We start from the raw sequence: 18120 nt of genomic DNA on the forward strand, positions 1-18120 counted from the left end.
CTGGCAAATGAAAAATGCATGTGTTTTTTTGCTGAAATAGACTGAAGATAAACAAGGCAAGGTTTTCTGTTCCTCAGATGCTAATCCACCTTCTCCTGTGACAAGTTTTGTAGAGACAGGAGAAGAAGAAAATGACACCAAATTGATTTTTAAATATAAATTCTCCCCAAAAGTGGTTTTAGATTCTAACCATGCTCATTCTTGTTTCCAGCATATACTTGAAGAAGATGAACAAAACAACCATTAATTAATAATACTTCATACTTTCAGCACAGAATAAAGCTGGTACAGTAGGTGCCATTCTTTTTAACAGCTTGTGGAAACCGCTATCTGAAGTATTTAGGTTTTAAGAAGCTAAATATTTAGTTCCATGATGTTCTTGTAGATGTCATGACATGTTCCCTGTTTTTTATAGGCTGGTGGAAAGCACTACCACCCAACATGTGCGAGATGTGCTCGCTGCAATATGATGTTTACAGAAGGGGAAGAGATGTATCTCACAGGTAAGCTGATTTGCTCTGTTCTGAGAGTTTTCATATATAAGGTTGTTACACTATAAGCATTTTTGAGTTTTTGTATAAGATTTTGGATAGCGCCCTTTGTAACGATGGGTTTGGATTAAAGTTTAAGTAAAACACATTGGATAATTGCAACAGTTTGCACACAGGGTTATCCAAAGGCCACAGGCTATTGGACAAACTATTCATTACTATGAAAAATTAAACCACTAAAAGGTTGATACAGGATATATGATTGATGACGTTCATAAGGTAGACAACCCCAGCTATGAGTTGTAATGGTGATGGAGATTGTAAATCTAAATTCTGAGAATTGAAACCCAAGAGCAGAAGTTCAAATAATTTTATAGAAGCAATATTCCGGGGAGAATACAGGTCTTTGTCTGATGTATCCTTCCATCTCTAATCCACATTCGGTTTCATAGCAAATTAATGTTGTTACGAGTTGCCTCCGAAGCATAATTTCAAATTGCCAGCACTGTGATGTGGCTCATAAGGTAGCCATTCAAACACAGCATCTAAAAACTACTAGCCATCAATATTGATTCAAATGGCAATAGCTGGCGGATGATACATTTAAAATGGGGGAGGATGAGAGCCATTTAAACACAGTAAAGTCTCATTTATTTTACTATCAAATTATTCTGTATCATTTTGTGGCATCTGTTAACACTGCAGTATAATACAGGTGTACCTCATCAGCAATAAAAGGTATTAAAAATAAGCGGTCATGACAATATGAAATCAGATATTACCATGGTACTGAACCCTAGGGGCCAGCCAGGACCCAGCCTAGGGAAGTCTCCACCTGGACTCATTGGCGAATGTGATGTAGTGAACTAGCCACATATGATTATCACCTCGAACCCTACGGGAGTGCAAAGCCCAATGCAGCGCTCCCTGTGGGCCCCGAGTCAAGATCAGCAACGCGTGGGATTCAAACACACTTGCATGGATCATGCTGCACTTCAAGCAGTGCTTTTACTGGAGACCACTGTGTGTCTCTTATGGCAGCCCTACCCTTGCTGCAGCACCTGAAATATGCATTCATATGTATTATAGAGACTTCTATGTGTGCCCCCAAATTCTTCCACGCTTTGTTGTAAATCACCTCTCCCATCTCTGGTATAATGTTGAACAGAGTTAAGAGAATGCATTCTGATGTCATTATATCATTTTAAACTGCAGTTCTCCTTATATATGATTTTATAAATATATAATTACACATAAAAAATGACTGCAATGCTTAAAGTCATAAGCATTTGCTGCAAAGTCATGACAAATGGATAATTACTGTGCAGAATGGCTGCCCAAGTGAGCACCTAATACTTGCCTAGGAGCAGATAAATTAAAATGTTCCTTTTCACAGAGCTGTAACTCATAGAACATGATTGTAAATATAAGACTAGCCGCAAGATACCCAGTTGACATATTGGATTTGTTGAGTACAACATATGCTTCTCTTCAGCTAGTGCTGTGAGAGTACTGAATCGTGTGAAAGATGGAGCATTGAAATAGAGGTAGAGTGCAGGATATAACAGTATTGTAGAACATACAGACTGGGAATACAATTATTGAGCGATACAACCATGTGAATTTGTTTTACCCATTTTAAAAACGAGAGTTGCTTATTTTTGACATAGTACTGTTAACATTGTACTGCATGTCCTCAGAACAGTTCCCTATTCCGCAACAAGGCTCTGATACCTGGTCTGCATGGTGGATGCATCTGTGAGCTTCCCAGCCCTTGCAATACGCTCATTATGGATTCCCTTATAAAAGTCTACCCTGATAAATTTGCACAGTATTTTTGCAGTTTCCAAATACTTTTGCCATAGTTTACCATGATTTACCATGTCGTTTTAAAATGCGTTGGCCGTACCACTTTGGGCTTTACAATGCTTACCTATGCTTTACTGTGCTTTCACTATGCTTTATTACACTTTGCTGTGCTTTTACTATGGTAATCTCTTTAATGAAGCACAGAGCCAGCTGTCACTGGTGGAGCGGTCAGGAGAATTGTTGAATTGTATAATTTATTTTTTAATTTAAGACAAGGATATGTCAAATAAGTTCCAGTCGTTTAGGCAAAGACTGTAGAAACATTAATAAGATCCGAGCTGAAAGTGTCAGCCAGCTACATCCTCTCAAATACCACTTACATTGATGCTGGTGGTGGGGGGTAGCAGAGGAAATGCCCATGGGTATAAAGGATACAGAAGACTATTAGATGGACATTCATTACGTTATTATGTCAGCAATTCTGTTAACTGAAATACTGTTAGCAAAATTTCCCAAGGGTAATAAAGCCCTCGAGGGACAGAGTTAACGCCTTGCAGACTAATCTCTTTGAATCAATCCCGTCTGGCTGCCCATGGTGGATATATATATCTAATGACAGTGTTATGACAATGGAAAGTGAGACTGAGATACATCTTTTTATATGAAAGCAAAGGCAGTACAGCAGATGGTTAAGCGTGTTAGGCAGCGAACAAAGAGGTCATGTGGACAGGCATGCTGGTTTGATTTTTTGTTTGGCACTAAGAATGAATGTCCTTTCTATATTACTGTATCGTGAGCACACTTCCAAATAAACATGATCATTTTTTTAATTCTGAGAGCGGCCCCATGAATCTTGTACCTCTGTGTAAGTTTGTTAGGAGCTGAATCCTCTGCAGTAAGTATGATGATGCACAGTGAACAGGGATATGAATCTTGTATCTCTGCGTAGGTTTGTTAGCAGCTGAACTCCACAGCAGTAAGAGTGATGACACACAGTGAACAGGGATATTTAAATCTCTGCATTGCGGGGCAAGTGACCTGGCAACGTCACAGCATGTTCCTGGCCTAGTTTTTAGCAACCAGACTAAAGAATAACTGAATCATGCGGCGTGCCAGTGGTAAGAAAATATTCCCCATATCATATACATGGTCCTGTGGATTTAAAAAATGCCTGACAGCGTTATTCCCTTCTGTTTATTTTTTTAAAACAATTTATAGGTTTAATATCATCTCATGCAACTCTCTCCACAGCAGCTTAGAAAATACTCCCCAAAGGCCTACGACTAAAGATGCTCCAAATTTACACTGGGCCAGTACATACAGTATACTGTACAGTTTTGTTTTCCCTTTACACAATATTATCTGTACAAATACCCAAACATGCTTTCAAGGTGCAACTCATAGCTCACTGTCCCATTTGTCTGCTGTGAGTTATTGGACTTTTAGACTCATAACCTGACCCCTATATCAGCTCCGGCACTGTCTGTTGTAACTGTACATGCCATCATTAATCACTTGACATAACGCTAAATCAGCTTCACAAGGGCAGCCATATGAAATACCGCAATATAGGATACAAAAGGTAAATACAGGTATTTGAGAACAGTAGGATACTTGGCAGTGTTACAAATTCTACACAGTTTTTTTTCTTGTACAGTAGATATTGCTTAAAGCATGAGATATACATGGTTCTTGTATTGCAGTAAGTGGTAAAAAAAAGAGTTGCCTGTGCCACATCATTTTAAATCAAATTTTGAGTCTCTTGGGGAGTACTTTAAATTAGCCGAAATCATATTAGTGAAGGACTAACATGTTTAAGTCGTGGTGAGAAAAGGTGCTAATAAATAATTTATAAATTAATACTAATATCTAATCATCACTGTTCTTTTTAAGTGTAATTGAAATGTGAAATTTAAATTAAATATATAGGTGATAAAGTTCAAACACATAAACTGTAGTGAATTATTTAAAAGAGATTTGTATCCTTATGGACAAGGGTGACTGCTGCTGTTGTTAAGTGCTCTGGTGTTATGTTGTAATACCTTTGAAATTGAGAGTGTAAATGAATTTCTCCTGACTATCAGTATTCCATGGCTTGATAGTTAAATAATCATGTCTACTGTATATAGTATGTTTGAAGTTGTGTTTTTGCTGATTTAGGATCTGCGGTTTGGCACCCACAGTGTAAACAGGCTGCGAGGACTGAGAGGAAACTCAAGGTAAGAATTGTTTTGCCGTTTTAATAGATATAAGAAAACTGTAAAAAAACAAAAGCACATTATAGTTATGCTGTTGTTTACACAAACAGTAAAACATACTTACATACGATCACATCCTTTTGGTGACAGGAGTTATTTCATTTCATTGATTCTATTTCAGTTTGTACTCAGAGGTTAGCTTCCCTTAGGCTGAGGGGAATTTACACAATGCTTGTTTGGTCTTACAGCACAGACGTACTTCTGAAACCTCAATTTCTCCACCTGGGTCCAGCATTGGCTCTCCGAACCGTGTCATTTGCGTGAGTAACTACCGCTGAATGCATACATTCTCATTGCATCTAGTGTTGTAAGGACCTTGCGTACTGATTGCATTGTCTTGATCAATACAGTGTGTGATTTCTATGTTCCCATTCTTCCTGCTCAGAAGTTCATTACCTTTCTGCTTTGCCACTGAACGAATCAAAATCTGCTAATATAAGCCAATGCTGTTTCAAATTGAAGAGCATTATATGTGCTTATTGTTGTTCGCTTGCCATCAGCACCACTAACATGAAAGAGCAAAAAGCACACTGGTGGATTCCATGTCCTAAGATTTTTCATTACCTTTCTATTCTGGGTGTTATTTTAGTGCAGTTTTTCCTGATATAGTTACTGGATTTTTGTCTTTTTCCTCCAGGCAGGAAGGTGACATCAGTTCTCCTTTATAAACTCTTTATATAAAGCCTACAGCTTTTCACTGTGACTGTGGAAGCATATTGTCCCAGAACGAGAAAAGGAAAGTACAGATTAGCCTATGGAAGTTATATATAAACAGATATGAAACTCAAAGAAGGAACATCTAAAAACAGAAATCTTCTCCTTTGTATCTTTCACTTTACCGGCTTTCTATTAAGAGCAGTTTAGACATGCCTTGGGTAGGGGGATCCACAAGATGTTGTGCTTCTTGCTTTTGAAAAGAATCTGTGTCGGTGGTCCAGTCATCGCCGTTGGTCATCTCACAGATCTCCATCTGCTCATTTGGCTTTTCCTTTCCATGTTATCTTTTATTTATAAAGGATACGTATTTGACCTTCAGCCTGTACTGTAATTCCTTTCATCCCTCTTCTTTGTGTCCTCTCTAGGCAAAGGTGGAAAACGAGATCCTTAAGTACAAAGATCTCGCTGCTCTTCCTAAGGTTAAAGCTATATATGACGTTCAGCGGCCCGATCTCATTTCCTATGAGCCCTATCACAGATACACCTCAGATGACACGCTAGAAAGATACAGCTATGGGGAGGTACCGAGACCCAGAAACTAAACTTAAATGTGCTTTGTCTGTTGATCGCTGTTGTCTGTTCCTTCAGTAATGTAATGCAGGAACATAGAGTGGTCATGGTGGTCAGTGATACTCCAGTGAGTAATTCTCTAAAAGATAGTCTTGCGTGCCACGCTGAACATCTCTAACTCTATGCCACTGGCATTACATAACTGGTAATAAAGATGGGCAGAGTATGTTATCTGTGACTAATGATTCAAGATTTAACTGGGGAAAAAGCATTTCGTACAACACACCAAGCAAACAAGATACTGTGCATTAATTCCAATTGAATATTTCTCCTCCTTCACTTATAAATTCCCCATACGCCTTTTCCTTGCTTAAAATATAATTGAATGGAGCCCTAGGTATTCAATGTAAACTCTGGCTTTTCTGTTTAGAGTGTGATAAATGTACTGTAACTACAGCTGTATTGTAATGAGGGCATTTTAACGTATACTTGTTTTGCTTGTTTGCGCACTGTGTGACATTTGTACAGTTGTTGTATCTTTTACCTTTTGTCATGTTTGGAATTCTGCGAGGACAGCTCGCTCAAACCCATACGTCATGCATCTTGCCTACAGAACAATTTTTTGGAACGATAAAAAACAATCCAAACAATGAATTCATACCTTAACAAGTACATAACATAAACTACACTTTTGTACAAACAGTGCCGCAATGCAATTTTAAGCCACTTTAAATAACTCTGCAGGTGCTTTATTCTTAATTGAACTGAAGAGATCCACAGATACACTTGTGTCAGCAAGAATCAGGGTGTCCAAATGTTATGATAGAACGTCAGCAACCAGTGCTTTTGCAAGCTGTGACTTTACTTAGTGCTGTGAATTCTGGCAATGTGTGGCAGGCTGTGATTACTTTAAAGGCATGGATTGCATTGTGTGAACTGGTCCTGACTCCTGTTTCATTTCTTATGCTGTTACTTGCAGTCTCTGGGAACCCTTTCACCATACTCACAGGTACTTACCATTTACTCTTTCAAAATAACATGTGAACATGAAGTCCTAGTTCGTGGGCAATTATCAATGAATCCTCAGTCGTGCCTACTTAGACTCAGTGGGCTTACAGTGAATCTCTTGGAGAATATTTGCTTTGAGAGGGAGCTTTATCACATAAGGAGCTGTCTCAGGCTCATGCAATTTGTTTGAACCAAAAAAGGAATTTCTTACACCCTGGGGAGTGTTAAATACATTTAATCTAAACTCTTCCAGACCAGATTAACTGTATCTAAACTCGAAACTATACAAATTGAGTGCTCTTACCAAAGCATCACTTGTTTAGTTAAATGGTGATATGTTACATGCTGTTATAGCTTGTGCAGTTCATTTAAGTATTAGCTGGTGTTGCTACGCATGGGTCGCATTTAAGAGCAGAAGTTCCAGCTCACCCATCTAACTATAATCTTGATTTCTTGAAAATGCAGATTCACTGTAATTCTCTGACAAGATGCTCTAATGTGACTGTATCTTTTAAGACAGATGTAATAGTTATTGCTATACAAAATATGAATATGAAAGCAGACAAATATAATAAGCATGTCAAATTGATGTTACTGACACCCAGGTCGTACAATGGTGAAAGCTTTTGTAGGTTTGTAAGTTTATTTGATGTGCAGTGTTGAAAATGACCCTGATGATATGCACTGTAACACTGAATGTGAAAACATGGCTGTTTCTCCTGCCAGGACATTTATGACAGTATTGATCTGAGACAGAGAAGGGCATCCAGCCCCGGATACATAGACTCCCCGAGTTACAGTCGTCAGGGAATGTCACCCACTCTGCCTCGCTCTCCTCATCACTATTACCCATCAGGTAAGGCAGGCTCACAGGCAGGGACATGCCATTCTTTTGTAGAGATTTTGGAGTAAATCCCATTCACAGCAAATGCATCTTAAGCAGCTAAAGCAGCTGCAACAGCAAAAGCCCACCCCACCCATACGAACCTTCGCTCCCATTGCCCCACTAAATTCGTGCAGTCTCACATATAAGGTGCTGCAATATCACACTCATAACTGGGAGGACTCTGATTGGTCTTTTAGAGGTTATTGATCTGTTATGTTAGAGCCTACTAGTCAGTAATATCCCCCACAACCACAGGTGAAGTTCCTAAATCTCACACAACATTGGGTACATTGGGTACATTGACTTTCATTGCTCAAGAAGGAGAATGTGGAAAGGAATTCCCAGTATGGATGTAATGCATAAATCTTGTGGTCCTCACATTTCCCTGTTGGAAGCAAAAGGACCATGTTGTGGTTTGCTTGAGTGGTGGAGACTGGGGACACTTCAAGAACAAACCAAGGACCAAAGCTATTTTTGATTACCTGTTTTCCAAAATATGTACTCCTTGGTGCTGCACAGCCAAACTTGTGCCATATTTCCATATCTGGGCTTAGGAATTACTGCATCTACATCTTCTAATCCTAGGCCCTAAAATGAAAATCTATCACAAGTCTGACAATGCAGCACCAAAGAACTGTTTTGGTCTTGGATGTTTTTCAAGAGCAATCTCTCAGAAAGTACAAGACTTGCTCAAAGTGTCCCATCTGTCCTCTGTATCGAAAGACTTTCACTATCACAACCATAACATCTTTCAATGTTGCACCTCTGTACTGACTCATGAAGTTCCTTGATCACATTTATTACTACATTTCTTTAATTCCAGGTTCTTCCATCACATACTTAGGGTTAGAAACTAACGTTCGCCTGAGGCAAATTAAAACTGATGAGGACTAGTGGATGTCTGTGTCTCAGTAGTCCAGTGGGCGAGTGCTTAAAGAAAATTTACAGATATACTCTCACATTCACAAGCTTGCATTTAAAAAAATGCAGGCAAAGTCCATTTTCTAACGGGGTGTAGCAGTTCTGAACAAACTTTCATGATGCTTACAAAACAGTCACTGAGGACTGAAACCCTTCATCTCCCCGTCATGCCGATTTTGCATTATTTTGAGACATTGAATTATAATTTGAATCTCTTAATTTAATCATCACCATGGTTTAACTGTGAACTTTCGGTATAAACAGGAGACCCAGCGTGATATGCTACGTGAAGTATGCTGTCAACGGTGTTGTCCACACAGACTTTATTGAGGTTCGGAATGTGGGGAAAGCAGATGCAGAAACCCAATCAATGTATCTTGGAATGAGCATTAATATTCAATGTGACTTGACCTCCATGTCTCATGCTCTGTTAGAAACCAATCATCTCCATTAATCTGTACAGTACATTAAGAGTTTCCATTAAAATATGAACTTTGAACCAGAAAATAGCCATGCCATTTTTTTGTGGATTAAAAGATTTGGTACTCTATGCATCTACTTCTTATTCTGCTCAATGCATAATGCCTGGATACTGCAATTAGATGAAGTGCTTTCTGATGCTTTCTGGGGCTCCTCTGTAGGCACTGAAAGTGGCAGAAGCTCTCCATATTACAGCCAGGCCGATGTCAAGTCTTCCACTCCCACCACGTACCAAGCTCCTAAACATTTCCATGTGCCAGGTAGGCCTCCACTTTTATTTGCATTGAACCCCTCAAGGCTCAACACCTCATATGGTATCATTACATTAGGGATTCCTCTGCTGTTGGCAATGACAAGTCTCTTTGCTTTCTGTTTGAGCTGCTGGCCTTCTCAATCTGCTTTGCCTCTGCTTGTCTCGATCTCTGGTCTCTTTCTAGTATTCAGATGGCTTTTAAGAAGCAGACTTGTAAGGTGAAGCTGACAGAAGTCACTGCTAAAATGTCAGGACCATGCCTTTCCTTGCTTTTGCAGTACAATGACCTTTATTTGTATTTGATTCTTTTTTTTTACTTTGCCATGTTGTGGACTTCCTTGATGCATATGGATTCATACAGCAGAAGTGTTTACATACAGATTCATACAGACTCATATAAAAATGTGTGTTTGTGTCAGATAGGTATTAACATTTTGAATCCAAGTGGATGAGCTTTCATTCATCAACAGGTTATTATAGTTGTTTGTTAACGATTTGGTGGTTGTAGTTATGGAAGAATTTCTAATTCTGAAAAAAAAAAGTTTGAATTTTTTTTAACCTGACAAATAGATCCTTAGTCAGTTGATTTGATGTGCTATTTTGATTACAGCTTGATTTATTTCTATGCAGCTACTTGCATAGATGGATACATGCCTCCTGTACATACAGGTGCAGAGACCCTGCTCTGGGGAGACTCGTCCCCAGTTATGGATGGTACTTATGCCCTCCCCAGGAGCTAACAGCAGTCTACAGATGTAAAGCATTATGCCTATAAATTATTCTGTGTGGAAATCACAGATTGTTTCATCTGACACCAGGATTCCCTCGTCTGCTTGCAGAAAATAGCTCCCTGGTTTCAAAAGCCCTTTCTTCAGATTGATTCTCAAATTCAATGGAACAAGAGCCTTCTTATTGTGATAATCCCAGTGCACACTCCTGTTGTACCTGTGCTTTCAAGATCTTGTTGAGATCCAGGAAGGAAAGGGGAATTCTTGTTGACTCTTGACCCTACCATAAGCAATATTTTAGGAAATCTGTAAACAGTGGTTGGTAAAAAAAAAAAAAAAAAAAAATCTAAGCTTAGAATGACACGAAAAAGACAAAAGGTTTTGAGCTTTCCTGACTTTCAATGAATTCCACTTTCCTTCCTAACTTGAGAAGCCTGCCTCTTGACAGGGAGCGCTCTAGAAACTTCTTGACCTGACCTCCACTCGCCTCGATATTTCACTTCTTGTTTCTCTTTCTGTCTACAGCAGCAGCAGAACCAAACATCTACAGGAAACCCCCCATCTATAAGAGATATGGTATTGTTTGTACCGCTTGCTGTAGCCTGTGGGACCTCGTTCCTGCTTTTGAAAGTATTGCGTGCGTTTGACAGTGAACCCCCAACACTTTATAAATGTGTGACAGCAGGAAGCAATCAAGGAGCCTTCTTTGAGGGTTGATGGCAATTACAGGTGTAATTGTGTGCTTTTCTTCCCTCACAAATCTTATAAATGCCAGTCGAAATAAAAAGCATAGCTGCTTGAACAGCATACGCAATGTTTTCCCTCTTCAGTTTGCTACAGAGTCTGCTATATTCATAGAGGAAAGGGTCAAAGGATAGAAAGAGGCCTCCATGATTGGCTTTGAATCATGCCAGTTATTAGGGAGTGTCGTTAATTGGTGAGGGGAAAGGAATAGCGAATGGCAATACTCTTCATGTAAGATTAATGGATTCTTTGCATTAGATTTAAAGTATTTAATCCTTGAGAAAGGCTTAACGTAAAGAGAGATTCTTTTCAAACCTTGGACACCCAATGGTGTGTGTATTCCTTTGAATACAAACCCTAGGGTCGAAGTGAATTTGGTTACAGCATCTTAAAATCAGTCCCATCTGTAGGCACTCTAAGATAAACGTGCATTTTATTAGCCACAGGTGGCAGCAACTTGCTGCATTTTGTCCAGGTTTTCGTCAGTTGGATAACCAAAGGAAATGGCAGAGAGGAAATCTTTTTATATATATATATATATATATATATATATATATATATATATATATATATATATATATATATATATATATATAATAAAGGTCTGTGGGTTTCAGACCTCCAGAGAGTATCCAGAACTTGCTGGGGGGGCGGGGGGTAACTATACCTTGGTCTTAAACTTTAATCTACAGTACCTAGAAAAGATCAAATGTTTTTTGAAATCTCCACCCATATCATTGAAGAAGGATGTGACTGTGCAAATAAGAAACTGTCAGTGAACTTCAGCATGTTGGCTGAACAGTAGATTCAACTGCTGTGCGTGTATGTCAGCTTTTAAATGAGTTAAAGATGCATTGATCCCTTTTTGGAGCATTATTATTATTATTATTATTATTATTATTATTATTATTATTATTATTATTATTATTATTATATTTGAGATATACAGGCCCATGTTTAAAATATATATATATGCAAAAATGATCCTCTAAAAGGCAAAGAACAATATAGTGAAAAAAAAGTGGGTGTATGCAACTTTATCCTTCTGTGCATGTTGTTGTGTGCTGAACACCAGAAGTCTAGCAGTCTTCTGCAGACTAGTTGAAACTTGTAGTACAGGCCTGTAGCCATTTTGTGATGCCCGGGAAAGGGGGTCTGAAAAGGGAGGGAAATGAGGGGTGACTCCTCACACATTGACTGCAAGTTAATTGGTCGCATTTATGTATTATGCTGACGCTAATTGTAGCTTCAAGTACATTCATAGTCAGTGCTTACAGCATTAAACCACTTGTTTAAAAAAAAGAACCCCCCCCCCCCGAATTATCATAAAAAGAGTATTGGGTTCATTGCAAATATGAAATAGTTAAAAATCATACATGTACATCCAGGTTCCTGTAATTCAGGACCTGGTCACAATATGACCTCCGTGTATTTAGTTGTGAATGTGTTTATTTGTTTAAAAGTTAACAGTAGGTACTGAATCCCATCAGCACCCTCTTGGCTATGGGTCTGTAGTACCCCTGCCATTTGCAACCCGTATTTTCTTACTGTGTTTTCCTTTGGAGATAGTTCTAATCTTCCCTTCTCTGTTGTTTTTTTTTCTTGCCACATATTCTTTTTCCTCTACCTTCCTGCTATACTGTACCTTCCCTGGTCACCTGTCTGCTTCTGTAAGTACCACTTTGTTCAGTACGTCTGTGTTCCAGATATCAAACTGTAGGGATTTCATTTTGAATACGGTATAGATATGTAGCCCTGACTCGCTGACACTGACTCCACGGATCCCTTCTGCACTTTTTATTTTTGTAAATCACGCCCTTGTGTTGTGTGCTAGGTGTCTGATGTTTAGTGATGTTGAATTCAAATACTGAAACCGTTTCTAATGCTAGGTTTTCCTTAAGGGAGGCTCTTTTGAGTGGTGGGTCAAGTGAGATCAGTAAACGTAACCTACTAAATGAGCAATTCATTTGCAAATATTGAATAGCTCAAAGACACCTGGCATTTTTGTTTAGCTTTTTACAAGCAGCTACCCAAGCTCTGTCCATTCACGTTGTAAAACTGAGAAATACGTTTCAAGGGCCTTGGTATTCTAATTTGTATTTGTTTTATTTTTTTATAGGCAATTTCCTTACCTTGTACAATTACTCTTAGGTCTATATAGCTTCTAACAGCCCCCCTACATCTCTATTCAGCAGCCATAAAGTAGATCACACTGTCCTCTGAGCACTAAAGTAAACAGAAATTAAACATAGTTGGATCAGCGGGTAACTGCTGTTACAGTTTGCAAGCAGGATAAAGGGTCGCTGGTTGCCTTGGGCTGTATTCTGCCCTATATCATTCACTTAACCTGCCCTGTGTTGAGGAGAGGCACTGCGGCACATATATCAGGCAGTGTCCAGTTCAGCATGTTGCTGTCATTGTAACTGGAGCCTCTTTTGAAGGGGTGATTAGGAATTTCAGTGCTAAGTTCTGAAAGATATAACAATTATAAACCATGTTTATTTGATACAGTAATGGCAGACAGACATGAAATTATAATTTATCAACGCAGTTTTTATTGTACTATTGGTGACTTCTAGTCAGAAACAAAGTAAAGTTGAGGGAACACAAAGTCACTTTTTCAGGAACAGTGGCTTGAAACCTGGTTCCAGGAGACCGGGAGACCTAGTCTGAGGCAACTTTGCTGTATCAAACCCCAAGTCTCCCCTGGTGTGCCATGCAGTGTCCTGAAACCTAGTCTCCTGAAACCAAGTTCCCAGCCACAAAGTGGCTTTGTGTTCCCTCAGCTTAGCAGTTCAATGTATTTTTATCTTTTTAAATCAAACATGTTTTGATGAGTTGGTACATCTGTGATTCTTGGTACACTGTAATAAGTAATGAAGTCAATTTCTAATAATTCATTCACTTTATGAAATGTGCTTCCTGAGATTCCAACAGTTTTGTTGGATGGCTATGGCAAATGTAAAATTATGGCATATGATAGGAAAATGATAACCTGGTGGCTTACATATATACTTCCAAACATTAAAATATAAAAGCTAAGCGTTTGTAATTTGTTAGTGTGGACATTGTTAGGTTTATCTATTTTTATAATGTGCTGTTCAGTTACCTAAATAATCACTTCATTCACAATCATGTTTTCATCAAATATTGATGTTGCATTATTTAGGCTGTGTGAGTAAGGTATTTCTGTGGCCTGCAAAACTGGAAAAGAAGAGTGCAAAGGTGCAAATCATAAACACCTCACAACCTGGCCAAACAGGGCAATGCATCCTAATTGGGTTACAAGCTTCTCTACTGAAGACCAATATGATAGTTTCAGAAGTGTAATATCTATATTCGTTGGCAATATAATTTGGCAAAGTTTTAGGTGGTACAATGTAGTAACATTTGTATTTACTTAGTACCTGCCTATACTACACATGTGTTATTACAAAGTATTTAATTTGGTGACAAGGTGTTGCCATGGTATTGCAGGCAGCCTCATGTGTAGTCCTCCTGATCCATTAGAATATCAGTGAATTGCGATAGGAAGATCCTAGGATTGTTTCTTTGTGACAGATGACACTTGAAGGTGAAGGTCTTACTGCAGTGTTTTTTGACAGTGGCTTTTGTTCTCTTTCTTGTGCATCTCGGAGCTGTAAAGGTTGTTCCCCGTCTCTCCACACAGACAACCACCACTTTGCAGGAACGAAAAGCAAGACCAGCGAGGATATTTTTCAGTATTCCAAACTCCCAGCTGCCTACTCTCCACACCACTATGAGCAATCTGAATCAGACTACTATCATTACTCGGGTTCTCCAAAAGGTACAGCTCTGATTTATTTTTTAATCTGCTATCGTGGCTGGAACACGTATGAAAATCTGCTGCTTGTGCACTTTATGTAACTTTTCATTTCTGTAGTTTTTCATGCTTTGAGCTGACCAGTTCAGAATCATTTTCAAGATGGTTTTCTTCTCTTAAGTGTTATTTTTTTATTTTATGCATTTATTTATTTTGATACAACAGCCCCTAGTAATGTGCTGTTTGCACAACTTTTGTATGTAAGGAAACAGATACAGTAATGTGCTTACACTGGAATAAAAGACGATGATAAATAACAGTTAAAGCATTTAATATTATTACAGTAGAGCCTGTGACCAGTGACCAGTAGAACTGTGACTAGTTCTATATCTATCTAATATGATTTACAATTAGTAATGTACATATACCCCAATTTGAAAATGAACCCAGCTTGATTGAGGTTACGTGCAGGTTCTATCAAGGATTTCAGATGTTCAACTGTAATCTGCATGTAAACTTCATATACATGCATGTCAAGGAGCTGCCCTAGACTTGACCTACTCCTTCTGTCTCGCCAGCCCCAAGAGCTCGGAGATTCTCATCGGGAGGAGAGGAGGATGGCTGGGATCACAGCCTCCACAGGGTATGTCCATACTGTTTTACTTCTGTCATTCCTACTATTTCAGTGCTCTCTATTTTCAGTGCGCTGTATTCATTTGTTGCATTGCATAGCTTTTTCTGCCATGCTGCCTAGTGAAAGTCACAAGGCCTCATCAGATCCTACAATCCAGTCGTATTTCATTAGTTACCATATGGTTTTAGGCTCACGTTTTGGGTGAGTTCTGTTCTTTTAAAGCTCACATTCTAATATATTTGGGTTGTCTATTACCTCATTTCTGTGAAAAAAAAAAACAATTATAATTCATGCCAGGATTGTGAACCTGCCAGGACTACAAGGTTTCCCTCTTTTTGTGTTCCGACCGGTTACAGATCCAGAGTAGCATCGGCAGAATGATTCTGAAGGAAGAGATGAAGGCGCGCTCCGGTTCCTATGACAACGACCCCTGGGCCAGCGCTCGCAACTCCCGCAGCGGCAGCAAGGAGACCCTGCAGAGCATCGGATATGAGCCGTCAATGAATGGATGTAAGGAACTGTGTCACTGAACAGAACTACTTCAGTCTGTATTGGATTTGTTGGGCTTCCGGCCTATTCTTATTGTATGTGTCATAATCTTGGATACAAATCGTCTTGTGTTAATTAATACTGCTGGGACAAATATTCAAACAAACACTGCTTCAAAATTATTTGGAGGCAACAATGATCATGTTTGAATTCCTTCCTATAACGGAATATATAAACAACTGTATGAAAAACTTACCATGAAAGGATAACCAATGCATATATTACCTCTGAAATAAATATCGGCTGTATAGAAGCATTTCTCTGCTGTTTATAAGGTAATTGACCGGGTATCAGTTTTATTTCCCTCTTGAGACTGCTTTACTGTAATAAGTTACTGATTATGAATTTTTCTGAGCTATTTCAAAATGAAAAACAGTGTGAAAATTCAATTGCATTTAAAAGAATATTCAAACATGAAAGAAAACCCCACGTTCACCCCAGCACTATGAAATACTTTTTTTTCTAATAAAGTAGTTATTGCTGCACGGACCCTAAAGCAACCCCTACACATGACCACCTGGAATGGAAAACAGTATGACTTCATTCCCTAAACCCCTGCACACAATCCCATCCTACTACCCGTGTCTATATTTGCAGAGCTGCAGTGTGATGATAGAATCCGTTCTTTTGATCTGCAGCTGTTATGGAAACAGACATTTTTGTGGAGGATTTCCTTAGCTGTGGAAATGTTAGGGGACATACAAGAGTCAGCAAGTCTGCAAAGCAGATGCCTCAGCCTCGTTTGGAAGAAGGGCAGATATAGAAACCTCTCCAAGGCTTTGATCATTCAAACTTTAAAATCACACACGAAGAAAGACGTGAATAATGCTAATGCAACAGAGCTTGTTGCCAGTAAATCCATCATAATTGGGGACCTACTAATTGCCTCCAAATTAAAAGCACTGACAGTGATCTTCATGGGGAGTTGGTATGTGTATGTATTTTGTTTTTTATAAGCATTACAATTGGCTTAACATAGACATTTGTAAAGACTTTGTTCGGGAAAAGCATGTTAAATAATAAATGCAGGTTTGCTGCATTTCTTCCTAGCATTCAGGTTTCTGACTTGACGCCAGTGGGCTAATCGATTCGTCAGGGCTGTGTAACCCTTGAGAGCTCAGGTTTCTAATGAGTGGGTACGGTAGATAACCCAAGCTCCCCAGCTTCCTGTGGCTGAAGCATTAGCACCGTGACAGCCACAGTGCCAGAGTCACCTTCACCTTGCTGGAAAGGCACACTCACTGCAGGAAAGGGTACAGCGAGTGCCAAACCCTTTCTCAACTCAGAGGAAAGGTGACATCAGAAATTGTGGACACACCTCAAAGTACACGCCAATCACTGCACTGTAGCTGCACTGTACTTACACTTTTGTTACATTGTTTAATACATCTATTTACAGCTAAACGATATGATCAGGAAAGTACCTTAAATATTTAGTATGTGTGGTTAATGTATGCAGTTCCAGCCACACAGTCACATAATTGTGTGCTAAGTGCATGCAGTAAATGCTCTGCATGTAGTTAATGTACCTGTATTTTGAAGTGTGTCCATAATTATAAATAAAGTGTCTTAGAAATATTTGTTAGATACAAGTGCGGCTCATTCTGCTTTTTTCTACATACATTTCTCTCACAGGATTTACTCACATCGTTCCTTTCTCTCTGTCTCTCCCCTCACTCAATTTTCCTCTCTTGCAGTATCCTTCATACTCCCTGTTCTCTCTCTCTCTCTCTCTCTCTCTCTCTCTCTCTCTCTCTCTCTCTCTCTCTCTCTCTCTCTCTCTCTCTCCCCTTGCCATCCCACTCTTCAGCATATTTTATAGATGAGGCTAATGAGCTAGTGTGTTTTTCTGAGCAAGGCTTACCCATTCATTAGAATTAATGTCTCTACTGGGAGCAGGGGAGAAACAGTTAAATCATCACTGGAGACATGCCCTCTCTGCTTTGGCTGTGCTGTCTGTGCCGTGACTTAGAAGCCTCAGACACGTACAGGAATTTCTTGAAACACAAGTCACTTTTTGCCAGATTAGGGGCCATATTTTACTCCAGTCTTTAATGAACTCTTATTTTTTTAAGAGGTAAAACACAAATCAAACAAGTTATGTATTTTAATTATGGTTTCCTTTCTCCTTTAAAAAAATAGGACTTAATTAAAGAGCCTAGGAAACGTTCTGAAAATACGGCCCTAGGAGATCTTGGACGACAGTGTTCATCTCTGTAAAGTTGGAGGTTTATAGCTGTATCCAAACAGAGAAATACAAGTCGACGGAATGTGTATATTTATTCAGACATTTGCAAATAATTACCTGTCCCCAATTTGCTCAAATTAGTCTTTCGATACAGATAATA

At 39.0% G+C, this 18120-nt stretch overlaps 1 protein-coding gene across 11 annotated transcripts in view; it reads left to right on the forward strand.

Annotated features, from left to right (window-relative positions):
* LOC117413095 (actin-binding LIM protein 3-like) overlaps positions 1-18120 on the forward strand; it is a 79946-nt gene that overhangs the window by 56648 nt on the left and 5178 nt on the right. For 2 of the 11 annotated variants that reach the window (XM_058996895.1, XM_058996897.1), the window contains exons 7-17: positions 416-503; positions 4461-4519; positions 4747-4818; positions 5641-5796; positions 6765-6794; positions 7520-7649; positions 9242-9340; positions 10587-10637; positions 14452-14613; positions 15168-15232; positions 15580-15733. In XM_058996895.1, the coding sequence (XP_058852878.1) occupies positions 416-503; positions 4461-4519; positions 4747-4818; positions 5641-5796; positions 6765-6794; positions 7520-7649; positions 9242-9340; positions 10587-10637; positions 14452-14613; positions 15168-15232; positions 15580-15733 (1066 nt within the window). The remainder of the gene's footprint in view (positions 1-415; positions 504-4460; positions 4520-4746; positions 4819-5640; positions 5797-6764; positions 6795-7519; positions 7650-9241; positions 9341-10586; positions 10638-14451; positions 14614-15167; positions 15233-15579; positions 15734-18120) is intronic. The other 9 variants (XM_058996898.1, XM_058996900.1, XM_058996896.1 and 6 more) reach the window with 9 other exon arrangements.

Source organism: Acipenser ruthenus, chromosome 23, assembly GCF_902713425.1.
Source record: "Acipenser ruthenus chromosome 23, fAciRut3.2 maternal haplotype, whole genome shotgun sequence".
Taxonomy (NCBI): domain Eukaryota; kingdom Metazoa; phylum Chordata; class Actinopteri; order Acipenseriformes; family Acipenseridae; genus Acipenser; species Acipenser ruthenus.